This window comes from Ceratosolen solmsi, unplaced genomic scaffold (assembly GCF_000503995.2).
Source record: "Ceratosolen solmsi marchali unplaced genomic scaffold, CerSol_1.0 scaffold41, whole genome shotgun sequence".
Taxonomy (NCBI): Eukaryota; Metazoa; Arthropoda; class Insecta; order Hymenoptera; family Agaonidae; genus Ceratosolen; species Ceratosolen solmsi.
In genome coordinates, this window is record NW_011948424.1 from 7,461,727 (window position 1) to 7,480,345 (window position 18,619).

The 18,619-nt window shown below is 31.1% G+C and overlaps 1 protein-coding gene across 1 annotated transcript in view; it reads left to right on the forward strand.

Moving 5' to 3' along the window:
- LOC105362648 (glucose dehydrogenase [FAD, quinone]) overlaps positions 1–18,619 on the forward strand; it is a 55,152-nt gene that overhangs the window by 20,151 nt on the left and 16,382 nt on the right. Inside the window, exons 2-5 of the mRNA XM_011500131.1 lie at positions 6,153–6,322; positions 15,063–15,303; positions 16,089–16,347; positions 17,785–18,045. Of these exons, the coding sequence (XP_011498433.1) occupies positions 6,153–6,322; positions 15,063–15,303; positions 16,089–16,347; positions 17,785–18,045 (931 nt within the window). The remainder of the gene's footprint in view (positions 1–6,152; positions 6,323–15,062; positions 15,304–16,088; positions 16,348–17,784; positions 18,046–18,619) is intronic.

Here is an 18,619-nt window from a genome sequence, read left to right on the forward strand (position 1 = left end):
CCTGATGCCTCGCGCGCAAAAAGTCATCGCGGAATTCTGCAAGACGCGTGGAAGTAAAATTTCGCGCGCGAACCACGCAGGGGCCCGCGAGAGACCGGAAAACACGCGGGGAGTCTCATAATACGTATATGTATGCGTGCACATAGGAAGTTGGAAAGGCGAATTGTAAAAATGTTACACAAGCTTCTCCAGGCACAAGAATGGAGCGCTACGTTGCGCTAGAAAGCCGATTAAGACGGTGCACGCACGCAGCGTCAAGAGCCATGAACAGAGCAGAGCTTCTTTCTCGCCTCCTCCTCCTTCTCCGCCTATAAACAGAGATAGACAGAGACTCATTCTTCACAGACGATCACGAAAATTTATGCTGAATATACTGAATACACCTATCAGTTTCTGCGCGAACCATTACACCGAGCTTTGCTGTTTGTGTATGTCGCACTTTAAACACTGTTGCAGTTTTTCTTCTCTTTTTTCTTTTTTTTTTTTTTTTTTTTTTTTTTTTTTTTGCGAAGGATACGTAGGAGCAGAGTAAAGACTTTACAGCTTGCAAATTCCGAAGGTACATGATAATAAATAAGTCCATGACGATAATAGGCTGGAAATTGTATGTTACATTATAATCTATGCGATAATAACTGTCACAAAATTAAGTATCTTGCTGCTTTTTAATATATTTTCAAATATTATTACCTAAGAATAATTGTAGCCAATAACTAGACACTTGAAAAGATCAATACACCGTTCTAGCGAGTCTTCTAAATCTCGAATGCAATAAGGAAATATACAACTATGACAAAAATTAATTTTTGTTATTCATCAGCTATTGTTGTTATTTCGTAATAGATCAACGATACTTTATAAAGCACATTTTTTAATCTTCAAAAATTTGGAATTAAGAAGAATAATGAAACTTTTCTACCAATCAGACATTAGATTATTTAATTTTGTTTTATAACACCATGTAGATTGTTATTACAAATAATAATTATTATTATTATCTTGCACGCACTTTGAACAATTTTAACACATGAAACAACTGCTATTGTTGAAAGAAAAAAACAATGAGAGCATGATGAATTAAAGATATAGACTAAAAAATACTATTTCATAAATTATAATTATTAATTTCCATAATTCTTAACTAATAAAATTGATTTTAATTGGGTCGAAAAGTAATATTCTAATTTTCCAGTCTCAACTTGCTATAAATTGAGACTTAGTCAAACAATGAAGATGCCACAAATTGCAATAATTGTCCGTTCAACTTTTAAATACAACGGGATTTATTATTCGATGTAGAAACTGAGAAATTGTTCATTCAAAACTTCAACTGAAATACATTTAGATTAATTTCATATAAATACAATTTTAATACTAATATAATTGTAAAAATTTATTAATTATAAATAATTCTTAGATAGCATAAAAGAAAATTTAGATAATAAATTTGTAATAAAATAAACAAATCGATAAAGATAAAAAGATCCGTATTATCAATATAGTAAAAATTGATATGATATCAAAAAATAATACCATTATCTTTAATATTTTTTATAATATATAGTTTGATGAATTCATGCTTATAAACTCTATATAAGTGTATGTATCGATGTAAGAACAATATTATTTATATTCTAAACGTTCATTCATATTTTTATACACATTTATGTACAGCCGTAGGTACGAACGTGGATGTGTGTGTGCGCGCGCATGTGCATATGTAATTGATTTATTCACTTAATTTTTCTTTAATTAAAATAGTAATTTTCGTCTTAAAAATTATGTAACGATCGAGCCGCACAAGCTACAGCAACAGCAGGTTAGGTAGTCCAACGGATAACGGAAAAAAAAATTAGGTTAGCTGCAGAAGAAAGAGAGAGCAGCATAATATCACAAAGTAACATAACTGCTTATATCAATTTTTCTGTAGATTCCTCTACTAAACATGAAAAGAACATATTAAATACATAATAAACATGTGTACTAACATGTGTATTTCAATACACGCGCGTTCATGAAACTTTGAAATTTGTGCGTGTGCGCGCGCGCGCGCGCGTGCCTGTTTACATCTGCAGCAAATGCACATAGGCAAGAATACATTTGTAATTTCATTATTCAACTATTTGGAATATTGAAAATTTTTAATCGATCGATATTTTATCATTGTACAATGAATGACGTATATCGATAAATCTGCTTTACCTTAAAATGTCGTAAGAAATGCCTCGTTAAAGTTAAATTATTCAAATGATTATTGCTTGGCATTGTCAATATTCTCGAAGCATTAACAAATTTTCTTTACCCGAAATTTTGTTTTCTGCAGATAACCGTATACAAAACAGTACACGATAGAATAACTGTTGATTTATACTTTTTGCAGATATTTAACGTTATGATTGATGACTCTTCCGTGACTTCGATCCACTCGAGTTTCCCATAAAATTGCTGATTGACAGCTTAAGGCCCCTCTCCTATCCCACGATAAAACATTCAGATAGAATAACCATCAGAGGTCGAAGCTGGTACATTGATACGTTGTTTTTTGCTGCTACACTGATATTGTCATTTTATTTCATTTTTTTCCTATTCACTTCTAGGTCAAATGATTTTCATTAAATTAATTATTTCGGGACGGATGCACCTCATCCAAATGCCACTTGTAATGCAATTATAAATCACCCTCGGACTTCTTACGCTTCTAATTATCTTTTTCCTTTAAAATTATTACTCTAGTCTTGCCCTAAACATTATCATTCACTTTTATAAATATCAATCTCATTCAGCATAGTCATACCACTGTCTCTATGTTGTTGTTTTTTTTTTCATCCTATTTTCTTCGTATTTAGGTTTCCGTGTCTCCATATTTATATGTTTGGCTATGCATTAAAAATATGTTAAATTGATGAAAATTCAGTTTGTATGGTTGGAAACATTGTGTCGTAAAATTTTCGTACCACCACCAAGATCGTAAAAACATAGTTTAATATAACGACTGCAATTTGAATGCCAATTTGCAGGATTTTAGAATTTTCTCAACGTGGTTCAACATGTATTATATGCCAAATTAAAATCAAAGTCAAATTAAAGGGTTAAATCTATTTTCATTCCGTCTGATTTAATATAATAAAAGCAAATTTTTCATTCCATTTAACTGATTAATTGTCTGATTTTAATTGCTATTTTATATTATAAATAGGATATATAGAAACAAATATATATTTCACTATTTTTATTACTAGCGTTAACAATCTAAATTGGGATGTGCGTTATGAAAGATTAAAAATCGAATTAATACGTTGGATCGAGTTTGCTGCTTGTGATTCCTATTAAATGATTTAGTAATCGTATTAAATTTACAAAATACAAAAGAAAAATATCCTATTAATGTAGAATTATAACTAATTAGAGCATATATTGTATATATATATATATATATATTTTTTTTTTTTAAATAGCCTTCCATTAAGAAACAATATAAAAAAGTCTTATTTTTATATAATATCGTTAAAATGTTCCATGATATATTATAGATAAGTTAAACAAATTTTAAATAAAATTTTTACAATTGCTTTATTATCTAAATATTAACAATAAATAATTTAATTTATTTATGCATCCAAGATTTATTTGTATTTCCTTAAATATATTAAATTATTAAATGGTATTAATATGCGTGTATGTGGGTGAGCCTGCGTGTGTGTAAATATAAGAAAGAAAAATATAACATAATTTTAAGATATATGCAATAGAAATTTATGTTATTGTGGAGCACTTCCGATAATAGGTAACAACTTTCTCCAAAACTTTCCCAGCTTTCCCATGTGAAGGGTAAGAGGTAACATTTCTCATTTGTCTTGAAATTTGTATCATCTTAGATCTTTGAGACATAATTGAACGCGAATGATACAATATACCTTAGCTCTGTCAGATGTCTTGCTTCGTCAAATCGTCAAATAATAAAATGTTAATAAATAATGAACTCTCGTCAGTTATTAACATTATTAGCTATTATTAACATTAGTTAATAAATATGTTTATTGACTTAATTTCATAATACAGTCACTTGTGCTTTATGAAAACAAATCAACAAAGGGGTGATAAAGGAAATACAATGTTGTAAAAGTAAAAGATAATTTTTATTCGATAAAAATAATATCGTTTGTATAAAGATTGTAAAATCGATTGAGAATTAAAAGTATTCTAGATAATTCGTATAAATAACTAAAGAGGAGCATTACGATACATAGAGGTTAATAAACGAACAAAAAAACAAAACAAAACAAAACAAAACAAAAAAGATATAAAAGAAAAATCACAATTAACCCTTTGTCTATTAATTAGCATTTTTCGATGACAAAAATTTATTATAAATATTGTCCTTATAAACAAAGCTCAGTCTTGCGCATCGTGGTACTCGCGGTCTCTTAAGTAAAAATCAGGACGAAAAATTAAAATTACATCATCATCGCTTTAATAAGTGAGCTAATACCGCGATACAATGCAACGACATTGTCCTTAAAAATGATAAATTTATAAATTATATTTTCTTTTCTTTTTCTTTTTCTTTTTCTTTTTCTTTTTCTTTTTTTTCTTAAACTCCCTCAGCGTAACAATTATTAACTCGCTCTAATCGATCACGCTCCTATTCACAATTCTAGCAGCACGATATTTAGGAGGCCATTTACGTGCAATCAACGTTCTATTGCGCTATCCTAATTATTAATTTCATTGTTACGATGAATAGCATTTCACATACCTCTGGAATGCAACAAAGTGTTAACGAAAAGCGGCAATGCTACAGAGTTATAAACTCCAGTGAAACTTTGATTTAGCTCGCGATCACAGCATTTTGTTGTTGTTGTTGTTCGTTTTTTTAGTCACCCTCTATCGCAGCATATAGGACGTAACTAAGTGCGTACGGTTGAATTGCTCTTCTGTCACGTGAGAGGAGCGCAGAGTCGTAACATTTTACGAACTTGATTGCAACTCGTGCGCACGCGTACCACTTGTATGCGAGATTCAATGTACGGCAGGAAGAAAAGCCAAAGGAATATAGATACAGAGGCAGTGAGTGAAATAAAGAAATAAAGAAAGCGAGTAAGATAGAGGCAAACAGAGATGATAGTCTTTTACGTTGACGAACGTCGGGGCTACGCATTCTCTCACTTTTTTTTTTCTTTTCTTTTTTTCGTTTTATAGTCTCTCCAAAGTTACATTTTCTATAATATTTTTTACCTTTCTGAACTAAATAGTTGATTACATTCCTAGAAACTTTGCTCGATTATCCAATGGAAAAAGACGCGTTGGCGACTAGGTGACATAAATAATTATCAATAATTGGAAGAAAAAGTTTTTCACATGGCAGAGATAAATGATATTGGATGAGAGTACGGGAGAATTTTAATTAATTTGATGTACAATACACCGATGCTTATAAATAACAAGATTTTCAATAGTATGCGAAACTATTTCTTAACGTTTAATTTACTAAACCAAACTGTACAGTTATTTCGTAATGTGAGCATTTTACAATTTCAACTGTTCTCGATAACATTGAATTTTTTTCTTGAAAAAAAAAAAAAAAAAAAAAAAGAATTATTTGTTCTAATTTACTGTGTTTTATTTGAAAATTCTTCAAAAACTTTGAAATTAAATATCCTCTTGATAAATTTAAGTTGCAATTTTAACGTTAAATATTATATCGACGAATGGACTTTTTTTTCTTTTTTTTTTTTGATATTTATTTTAAAATCCTTACTATCGACTGCTTTCGACATATTTAATAACCCAACGTATATCAATCGATAATTTTCACAAGCATTAAATATGACTTATAATTTTAATTATTTTGAGCCTCTGGATTTTGCATAATTTGACAGTTGAAAGGGTTTAAACTTTTGTCTTATACGAGACATTGATCTACCATAATAAAACCTTTTGAAAATATATCATCTATTTATCGTATGTGTCAATACCAATCACACGTTTACGTGTATAAATTAATTTTTGTTAGGACTTTAATAATTGCCTACGCGATAATCGATTGCATTGTAGTATCAATAAATCTTAAATCGATGCGTCTCCTCCCCCCCCCCACCGCCCCCATCGCTCCATGGAAATAATATTTTATTTTAATTACTCTTGAATTCCAGATGAGTTGTAATTGTCCACTAACGTCGACCGTCGGTCCCACATTGGCATCGACATGCGGTGGACCTTCGTTCATGTTATTTATGGGCCTCCTCGAAGTATTTCTCCGAAGTCAATGCGATCTCGAAGACCCGTGCAACCGACCTATTCCGCAAAAACGTGTCAATTCCAGGTTTGTTATTACAATAATCATTATTCTAATGCTTAAAAATGTCTAATTATTAATTATTGTAATGAGAATTGTTTTTTTATATTCTATATATATATATATATATATATATATATATTATTCTCGTCAAAGTAGTTATAGTTGATCTAAACAGAAATATTAAATGGAAATCTTTTGCATTACTTAAATGCTACTTTTAAGAGAACTAACCTTCTTATAAGAGTCCTTGATACCATTAGTTTAACGGATTTTATTATTCTTTCTAAAAATATAGTAGGCTATAGAATTACAGCACGCAATAATAATTATAACAGGTCTAGTAACTGCGAAATTAGTAAATAGCTCTCTTTTTTAATTTACTTATTTGTATCTTAAGTATCTTGCCGGCTGAGCTGCATTAAATAACATTTAACTTGTCTATTTTAAACAAAATAGTTACCTTCTAATTACTAAAATACAACTTCAGCAAGGATTATATATATTTGACGAGTAACCATTTCGAACATAAATCATATCAATTAAGATTCAACCATTTACTCGTTAAAAGAAAAAAACACCATCGTGACTTTCTTGAATCGTTTGATACATCTGACTCGATGTATAAAGTACGAATAAATCAAAAAGATTTATATTTACATTTAAAAGACATTTATATTTCTGCTCAAACATTTGTTCCTCGTTATTAAAGACATTTTACAGCATTTACGCATTTACACGAACTATCAGCATGATAATAAAACATTAGACAACAATGTATAGATCTATTTAATCTTGAGAGAGGAAGAGAGAGAGAGAGAGAGCGTTAGAGAGAGAGAGAGAGAGAGAGAGAGAGAGAAAAAGGACTAATTATGCGTCATAAGAAAACGGTCGTGCAATTGAAGCTAATTAAATTAATTATCGTAACAAACCAATCGACCAAAGATTTTTTGTCACTCTTCAAAGGAGCGATCGATTAATCAATAAAGAAAAGGTCGCTCGCGGATACCCGTGACGCGAAAATAAGATATCCACGAGCGATTATTCTCCATCTTGAGCTCGACACCTGGACGACGTATTCTGCGATATACGAGAAATATATCACGTGATCGTGTCGAAAGATACACTCTTTTACTGATATACGCGACACAATAGCGCTTTCTCCTAATTCATAGGGACATCGTATACCGCCCCCCCCCCACTCGCCAGCCACCACCGCCACCACCACCCGGCGCTCATAAAAAATCCATGACACGAAGAATAATTCAGAGCGCTTTTGCCCGTACCTATTAGAATACACAATCACGCGGACGAAGACAAAAATATGACGAGTCATGTAAATGCTCTTTGCCAACGGGGGATGCGAGGCCCCATGGTGATTATCGCTTTGACTTCTGATTCTAACGTCATTCGTCGTTTTTCACCAGCCTTTCTATCATTACACACGTGTCTCTGTGTGCGTGTATGGCAGGTGATTTATGAAATTGTTTTACGGTCTATTATGATCGTGTGTGCGCTCAGCGTGTTATTATTCAGGCGTTTTGGGCTTTCTCCATGAGGAAGGGCGTAATGTTAGAGAGAAAAAAAAAACGAGGACGTTATATGGGTACATCATAAAGGTTTATACATAATAGTGTACACGCACGTGTTCTTATCTCAAATGGCTTAACGGTCACAGTAGTTAGTACATGATGCGGTACATAAAATGATGCACTGTAGTTATTCTTATCTTTCAAGTTTTATCATTTATTTAAAGCTTGGATCAATATGCAGTCAATGCTTTTGTATATTTTCACAATAAACATTCATCATTAAAATAATTCCTAACTCTATATCTCTTCCCCCCCCCCTCTCTCTCTCTCTCTCTCTCTCTATATATATATATATATATCACTCTATCTATCTATCTCTCCATCCCTGTCTTGTATGCGTATGTAGAGCTTTTCTTTCTCATTTCAAATCACATATTTTCATTTAGAAATATCAAAATTTGCTCGATAATGCCACTGATAAATAACGTTTTATTTCAAAATGATCCGACGATAATCCTGTCAAAATAGCAAATACCTTTATTCAACGATATTTTACAGTCCGTTGGAAAGTAGTTAGTAATAAAATCGACTTTAAAGAAATTACATAAAAAATAATTTGTATTTATATATAAAGACAATACGCGTATTATTAATTTATCCATATATTATCATACAGTCAAAGTAAAATCATAATAAAAATATTCATGAATTACTTTTATTGACATACTATATCGATAAATAGCATAAAAATACGTGCACTAAGAGAGAAAGACAGAGAGGATTTAATCAATATTTATTTTTTAAAACATAATATTTTATGTAGAAACGTTATTACTAAAAACTAAAATATACTAAAGAATTATTCTGTAGAAAATATTTTACTACTGTATGGTTGTAAACTCAAAATTAAGAAAACTATAATGAAGAGCTTAAAAATAAATATTTTCATATAAATTGTATATTATATTAAGTTTGTTTTATATTAGTTTTTTTTTTTTATAGATTCAATTTTCTCCTTTTTCATTTCTCAACAAAATTATTTATATCTAATTTATTACGCAATTATATGTCTGAATTATTCGTCCTATGAATGGAAAATAAAGGCTTATTAACTTTGAAAGAGTAAATTCATTAATATGTAAGTGGTAATATTTCATGTTTAACAAATACCTAATAATCTTCCAATAATATCAAATGTTAATTTACTAATATAATTTCAAAATATTATAACCGACTTAAATTTCAATGGAATATTAGATAATAACATATTGATTACTCCATATGTTACTATTATATTAATATAATTAAGTATAGCGATTAATAAATTTATAATTTCTAGATAATTTGTCTTCTATTATATTGTAGTAATATTTATAGTAAGAAAATGTTCGTAAGACAAATTCAATTCCTTCAATTTAACTATTCAAATAATTTAATAAAAGGTGGATAAGTGTTAGCATTGTTCTAACTTCTTAATTACATTGTGCTAAATGATGAAGGATTCTACCGAGGTGCTGGTTTAATTATCTCTAGTAATAAAATAATTTTCGTACACACACATATATATATATATATATATATATATATATAAAGGTGAGCATGATATTTTATATAAATTATTATTATTTATAGCATGAGTATTGCGTATACTAAAAAAATCATAATTATTCGTCAATGGGTAGGTAATGGATGTAATAATGGCTTACCCTTTGAGACTATTTATTAAATGTTATTAAACTCTATCTATTTTTCAGTAAATTTAGATCATTATATCATTGTATTATAAGTAATTTATCAAAGAAAATTTATAATACTAGTAATATTTCAAATTTACATAAAAAAAAATCAATAAAATTATACATGAAATAATTCTTTAAACTATATTATTTAGTGATATACTCAAATGCGCAAACACGAGCGCGCGCGCACAACAGGCACAAATATATATAGAAACATATATACATACATACATGCATTTATATCACCATGAGCTATTAGACAATCCAATCTCCAAACTCCTTTCTCTTATCTCATCGACTGTATTACTTTAACATCTAACTTTTCTTTTCTTGCCCAGAACACAATGTGTCATAATCATAAATTATTCTACTAATATGTAGTAGTGATGCTTTAAATACTTTTACAATGAAAATTTATTATAAATGTATATAAATATTGTCAAACGTAAAAATATAAAATGCTGATTTTATAATACGAATTATAATTGAATATATTACTAATTACGCCTGGCAAGCCACGAATATTCTGATTTCATTATGTACTAACTCATCTAATATTTCGCTAATAAAAATAGTTTCGCATACATTGTGTATATACTTTACAAAATTATTAAACCTTTCTGACATAATGTTTCTATTTTTTGCCAAAGTAATCATTAATTAGTTATTTTCGTAATTATAAATTGTGAAATTTAAAATAGAAACACTAAGTATTGGTACTATATACTAATAAATGGTAACGATATTTTAATTTTGTTAATAGCTAAGCTATTTTCAAAGATTACCTTACATTATTACTATTATCATTATTATCATTACGATTATTATTATTGTTGTTGTTGTTATTGTTGTTGTTATTTTTATTGTTATTGTTATTGCACCATAATAATTGATAATTGTAAGATTTATTAGACATGAAAAAATTCTCACGTGCCACTTTACGCGATTGAAGTTACAATATATTTTACCTTCATTATTACATAAAAAATACTATGTTATTAACCAATGAGTTAAAAGACAAAGTTTTAAACACCATAATATTATTATTTGTGTACTATAAATGTAAGGGAGAAACGAATAATAAGAGAATGTATATTTATAATGTTAATATAATTTAAGATAAACATTTAATAATATATAAAAATAATTACGATAAAATTATTATGATGATTTTTATATCAATTGCATTTGAAAATAAATACACAAACAACAAAATCCAATTATAATAATTTGTATTATTATAGCTTAATTGAGAATAAAAAAGAGCAATTTATTCTTATCTAAAAGTTTCATTCCATTAATTATAATGATCGTGATATATAATAAAATCGATAAATAATTGTTGTTATTAATACAAAAAATTTTGTGTTTATTGTTATAGCATTTAGAAATCTACTGATAGAAAATCGCTTTATATAAGCATTCATGAAAATTGACATTAAATGGATTATTTCAGATAAATTAAATTAATTACATTTTCTTTGAAGATCAAATTAATAAAGCTTGGATATTATTATAATTATGTATTCGATACATTAGCTGTTTGACATAAAATTTATCTTATTACTATTTGGTAGTTTTAAACCCAATGCAATTAATCAAAATATGGATGGATTAAAGTTTGAAAAAAATATTGAAAATCTACACGCGCTCAGAGAAAAATTACCATCGATTAATGTTAGTATGCAATAGAAAACTAATTTCCTAATGACAAAATTAGTTTGTCATTGGCATATATATATATATATATATATATATATATATATATATATATATATATATATCGACATGAAACAATATTACTTATGAGCGTTAGTCGTAAAGATACTATTTCAAAGATTCATTGTATCTCCATTGTGTTGTATTTCATAATACGAATATATTCGATAATGTACTTGGAGGCCCATACCTTGAAAAGTGCTTACACTTACTTCTTAGCGCGTTCTATAAAATGATAAATGACTTGGAGATAGGATATCAACTATGTCGGACATTTTTTTTATCAATCAAATTATAATAAGTAAAAGCATGGGTCCTAATTGAAACAAATCTCATTTATTTGACAGACAAATTGCCCAACCACGAAATAGTGAGTGAGTGAGAGAGAGAGTGAGAGAGAGAGAGAGAGAGAGAGAGAGAGAGTGAAAAGAAAAATAGCATCCTAATGGATGTTAAATATAGAGAGTGCAATAGCAGAACGTTACAATGCCGCATTACACAGCAAGAAGCTAATACGTAAAGATGAGCTACGCTCGAGCAAAAATTACCAAACAATCGACTAGAGCATACGATAGAATTCTGGGCGGACGCCTTACATACGTGAAAGATCCTTTTAACAATCAGCGTAGGCCGTAGCGTAGAAAGTGATTTTGCCTCTCGTCCCCTCCCCCACCCCGCCCCACCACAGCCACTGCTCCCTCCCGCAGGCGAAGCGAAACAAAATTACGTCAAAATCCCGAACTCCACAACAAGACATAATTCGCCCCATCTCTTTCTCTTGCTCGGGAACGACTGAGAACGGCACCTTTCGCCGCAACAAGCGGCCCAATCGCTATATGCTCACGGCTCTCCATAACGCTCCGCTAACCCACTTAAAGTACGCCCAGAGATAATAATTATCCGTTAGATGGAGAACGGTGCATTGTGCACACGCTCGCGATGCGAGGCTAATGCGAGCGATCCTGATTATCGAATTTATTTGTCGGTCCAAACTAAGATGTGGTGGGTTGCGTGGATTATGCCTCCGGTTAGCCAGGCCAGAGATTTACGCAGGCGGTCGTTCCACGCGGCCCGATTTATCGTTTGTCATTGGTAAAATTTTAGTGCCAGTGGGAAAAGTGATTTGGACCGCGATTGACGATTATAGCTCAATGTCGTAACTGCACATAAATTTTGAGGCTGAGAATTGCCGATTACGATCTCATACGTCTCCGACGACCAATCGGATTAGGATCGTTATCTATCTAGAAAATCGGCTTTAAACTTTGTTTAAAATAATTGATTAAATTATAGAGTGAGGCGCAAGTGTAAATTGCGGCATAGCTTATCGTGTCATTTGAAATGGAAATTACAATAATATCCCCGGCATTTCTAAATCATTGCTCAACTATATCGATAATGGTCTTTCAAATATATCGATGTACGAACGTTCGTGAAAAATTATTAAATTTATAATTATTAAGGGTTGATTTTAGTGATCGTTTACATTGTAATATTGTAGTAGTAAGCAAAGTAAATGCAGCAGCGAGCGAATGAAATTCACTGACTATTATACAATACATTTTCTCGTCGATAAATTATATTTCGTGCCAATATTAAATATCATATATATATATATATATATATATATATATATGTATATATAGAAATATGTTATGGTAAAATTCTAGTTGTCAAAGTTTGAGAATTGAAAATCTACCACAGATATTGCAAATTTATCGATTAGTCTTTTATATCTACACTATTTTAAGTTAATCTCAACGGGCGCGCAAATGGAAAGTCTTTGAATAATATCAATAATTTTGAATAATTTTTCAATAAATTTCTAATAATTCTAGGACAATGTACTTTCTAAAAGGATGTAAATCAGGTAAACATTAATAAATGCGCTAATTTATTTGAAAATTTTGATGTACGTTTCTTGCACGCCTAACGCATAATTGAACAAGTACTTACAAAATCATATGACAATTATTGAGATGCATTGATATAAATTAATTATAATTTGTTTTTAATGAAAACTTATAAACACTAACAGCACTTATCGACTCACTAAATAGCTTTGCTACTTTTTGTGAAAATAAAATACTAACGCTGTAATTAAAATAATCACTGGCATTCGCAAAAAGCAATTTATTTTCATTTACATCAAGTTCAACTACTATGATATTTTTTACGTCAAATCTATCAGCCTACATTTGATATTGCCAATAAAAAAATTTTTTTTTATTCATGAAATCAGGCATTTATTTTTCATAAAAATAATTTTTAAAAATATACAAGACAATAACTGTAAAAATGCCTTTATGAAAATTGAAAGTAATATCGTGATATTGTCGATAGTTCGCCTTTGAATGAGATATTTTAATATTTTAAGGAATAAAAAAATGATTTGTAATATGAAAGTAAGATTATATATATATATATATATATATATATATATATATATATATATATATATGATATTTAACATTGGCACGAAATATAATTTATCGACGAGAAAATGTATTGTATAATAGTCAGTGAATTTCATTCGCTCGCTGCTGCATTTACTTTGCTTACTACTACAATATTACAATGTAAACGATCACTAAAATCAACCCTTAATAATTATAAATTTAATAATTTTTCACGAACGTTCGTACATCGATATATTTGAAAGACCATTATCGATATAGTTGAGCAATGATTTAGAAATGCCGGGGATATTATTGTAATTTCCATTTCAATACGTATAAATTTAACGTAAATTACATTATTACACAACGTGTATATTATTACAAATACTTGTTCGTGTAATATTATTAAAAATAAATTAATTAAGTTGTATTATATTTGTCATGGTAATGCGTTAATAAATTATATAATTAAGATTAAAATATTATATTGCTATTCGACCTTTTAATGGAATTTTCACTCTTAATAAAGCATTGATTATTTCAATTGATAGACATTGTATCTACAGTTTAGATAAGTTTGTGCGATTATGTGATCCAGATAATGAGATTTTCCACTACTTTCATGCTGATTTCGGATCTCGATTACTTTTCCTTCCCATGCTTACCTACCGAGGAACTGATTGAAAATTACGTGGGGATTCCAAAGTAATTGTAACAAATTTATGATTGATTGAAATACCAAAATACGCTTATGCTTCGAGCGTATATAAGAAGTCAAACGAACAATGGGCAATATTAATTAATTAATTAATTGTAGAAGAAAATTTTAATTTAAATTTTGTAAGAATCTGTGGTTCGCTTGAAGCGCCACAGTATAATTTATTCGAATATTTTAAAAGACGTAACTACCGTTTTTCCTGCTACTATTAAGGATAAATATTATGCATACATATATATATATATATTTTTTTTTTTTTTTTTTTTTGTACTAATACTAACATTAATTAATCCTCAACTTTAAGTACTGTTTAACTAAAGTATTGTATATCTTTTTATAAACGCATGAATTGTACGTAGGCGTACAATCGATCGATCCATGCTGTGAAAAGCAGCATCGGTAACTACTTTTAAAATTGCTCTCCACTTTAGCGTTTCTTCACTTTATTGGCCCAATTATCGTTTGCTCTCATTCAATCCAAAAACACAACAAGGACAACACTTTAAAAACGCATTTTATTTTATAGCGTCGAGACGATAAATTTCATTCGCCAATGTGTATCTCGATACATCTAAGATACCTAAAATAAATCGAGGCTAAGTGAAAAGCACGGAAATCCTAAGTAAGAAAATCACTCTACAACGAGTACTTTATTCTCAGATACGACTTCGTGGTGATAGGCGGCGGTAGCGGGGGCGCAACCGTAGCCTCGAGACTCTCCGAGGAAAGCCAATTTTCCGTATTATTACTGGAAGCCGGCTTGGACGAGCCCACCGGAACTCAAATACCGTCCTTCTTTTTTAATTTCCTTGGCTCGGACATCGACTGGAAATACCACACCGAGAGCGAGGACGAGGCCTGTCTTAATAACGATCGCAAGTGCTACTGGCCCAGGGGAAAGGTTTCTCAATTTTCACTTCAATATCGTATTACAGTACATTATAAATGAAGAGAGTCTGGTGTATGTGGTAAAGCGTCGTAACGTAAATGTTTCTTTAAATTGTTCGTCGATACCAGGTTCGAATACATTGGTGGACATGTAATTTTCAACGTGCCATCTTAACGTAAATTTAATCTTTAATATTATTTATAATTATTATATTATTATATTAATATAATAACTTGGTCGCTTAATATACAGTTATCGTTATCGCGAAATGAAAAAGGCTCATTTAATACACTGCTAATACTGCAAAATGATGGGACATTATCCGTACGTTCGTATTCTGTATTTAAAAATTAATGTGAAATATTGATAGAGTATTCGTTTACCTTTTCGTGACAAACTTTTAGCCTTTCATTAAATCCAGGTCCTTTAAATGCATCTCATTGAATAGCTTCAAAGGCGAACGAATGCACATGATGACACGATTTAGTTAATAGTAAGTAGATGCTTTTGATATATGAGCTCCGGTGGCTCTTTTTCTCCCCGGCAACCTATCGAAGCGTCAATAATTTAAGCGAGGAGAGAAAGGTTAAGAAGAAGAAAAAACAAATGAAAGAAGGAAAAATATTTATCTGCAATACTCGCAAAGGTCTCACGGCTGTAAAAGAAAGCCGTCGTCGGGACAATGTCTAAAGGCATTATTCGGTGAATTGCGTGCGTCGGCCTCGAACGGCGCGTCATTCCCTCGCGAGAGTCGCCCTGCGCGAAATAATTGGCTAATAAAGCAAAACGTACGTCAGGTGCTGGGCGGTACCTCGGTAATGAATGGCATGACATACATGAGGGGATCTCGTAAGGATTACGACGATTGGGCCAGGATGGGTAATCAAGGCTGGTCCTACGATGAAGTACTGCCCTACTTCATCAAAAGCGAGGACAATCTCCAGGTCAGTGACATGGATTACGGCTATCACGGGGTTGGAGGACCTCTCACCGTTACCCAATTCCCTTATCATCCACCGCTGAGCCATGCCCTGCTGCAGGCAGGCAAGGAAATGGGTAAGAGACAATCGTGGGACTCAATTTAACTGCGAATTTTAATGGCCTAGAGTTTACAATTGAGCCGTCAATTGCGAATAAAAAGGTGAAAATGACCCGCCGGTTTACGCGTAAATGCTGGCTCCGTAAGTTTCCTATCTATTCTTCAATGTTATTTTATTATTATTGACCTGCCAGCTATTATTTATAGCTCATTATATAAGCTGTCGTTCGCGGTGAATTTTAATAAGAAGAGTAATAAATCGAGATTGATAGAGGCGGTTGTGACAATGTTGATTGTTCGCGTTCAATGTAAAGATGCAATGAAGCGTGTTACTCAAGCGCGTAAATGCATTTTAATTTGAAGCGGAGAAATAAACTGCTCTCTCAAGAGTAACTGTAACTCTCAAAATATCGCGCATAGGTATAATAATTTTATTCGCAAATAGATTTTGATCAATTGATGTCGTGCGATTATCGATAATCTGCATTATCTATAAACTTTTTCCACGATCGTACACGTAAGACTTATGCGCCCCATTGATCCGTTCAAGTCGGGCAATTGTATCGCTAGTTTGTTTTATTAAACTTTAATTCATATTCTTACTATTTCCTCCTATCTAAGGAATACATAAATATTTAGGAATATTTCGAAAGTAATCATCTATAATATGATAATGTTAGACATTTTTTTTTCCCCCTTTTTTTTTTTTTTTTTTTTTTTTTTTTTTTTTTTTTTTTTTATCAATCCTAAGATTCATACTTTATGAAATTTTATTACTTACAAGGGACGTGCGTATGCGCGCATGTATAATCGTTAGAAATATTAAACATATTTCGAGCTCGTGATATTCGTAAAGGGTAAAACAAATTTAACGACTAACAAATAGCATAAAAAGCAAAATTCACGAATATTTTAATATTTCTAAAATATCTAATAGAATATCGATTACATTTTAAAATGCCCAAAAAGTGATAAGATTTTATTTTACTTAATACACATGAAGTATTTTCGAATAGAATTTTACATTACTGAAATATGATTTTATTCAATCTATAAAAGAGATAAAATGAATTTACTAAAATATATTTCCAATTCATTTTCAATTGCAAAATCAACTATTTAATAATGGCCTTTAATAACGAAAAAATGTATAAATCTTTTACCGCACGACTGAAATTTTAGTAATTGAAGAGGTAAAACTGAATGTTCGTTAAATCACTGTGGAAAACGTTTATAAATTAATCAAAATCAATTCGCTTCTTTTGACTATCTCTATCCGTTCCTCGGAGTTCTAATTTTCTTTTGGGATGGTGGGAGGCGGAGGAGGGGAGGGGTGGGAGGGGGAGGGGGGGTGCAAGAGAAAGAGGCACGACTAGTTTTCTATAAAGGTCCAATATTCATGCAATATATCCCATAAAACTGAACAACCTCAATTCATTTACCCCCGAATTCAGGTTACTCGACGGTGGATCTAAACGGTCGATCGCACACGGGTTTCGCGATCGCCCAAACAACATCGCGTAACGGCTCGCGGCTCTCCACCTCCCGGGCGTTCCTACGACCAGCCCGTAACAGGCGCAACCTCCACATAATGCTCAACTCCACGGCTACGAGGATCCTCTTCGATAGGAGCAAGAAGGCTGTGGGCGTCGAGTTCGTCCATGATGGGGAGCTCCATCGCGTGTCGGTCGACAAGGAAGTCATCATCAGTGGAGGTAATCCGATGATTTCATGAATAATCACCAATCATAATAATCCATTGACTTCCGAAATATTAGAACATTGGCATTATCGAGCTACTGAATTTGAAAATTTACAAATGAAATTGCCGCACGACCAGGACATTCTAAACCGCGAAAATTCGTGAGAAAATGGCTTATCTTGACTCGCGAGCTTTATCATGGTCCCACCACTTTCTTGTAGTATTTTAGAAAATTTAACGGAATTTTTTTTGTGCTGAGGAGAGCAACGATAGGATCACTGACAAAAAACGTTGTAAATGCTGCTTTTCAATGGTTGTTGTCAAGTTGGAAAGTATCCAAGAACTGAGAGAAGGAAATGTAATTTAATGTTAAAAGTGGTTCTTTAGTTGGCTAATAGTTTGGAAAATTCCTAAAATGACATTTTTATTAAACAGTAGAGGAATAGTAACCTACATTTTACAAATTTTAAATACTTTTTAAAGTCTAAATTTGTATTTCATGCATTAATATTAATCACCCTTAAAATCATGATTATATCGAACTCATAATATGTACTTGGAACCAACCGAAATAAGTGGAATTTATT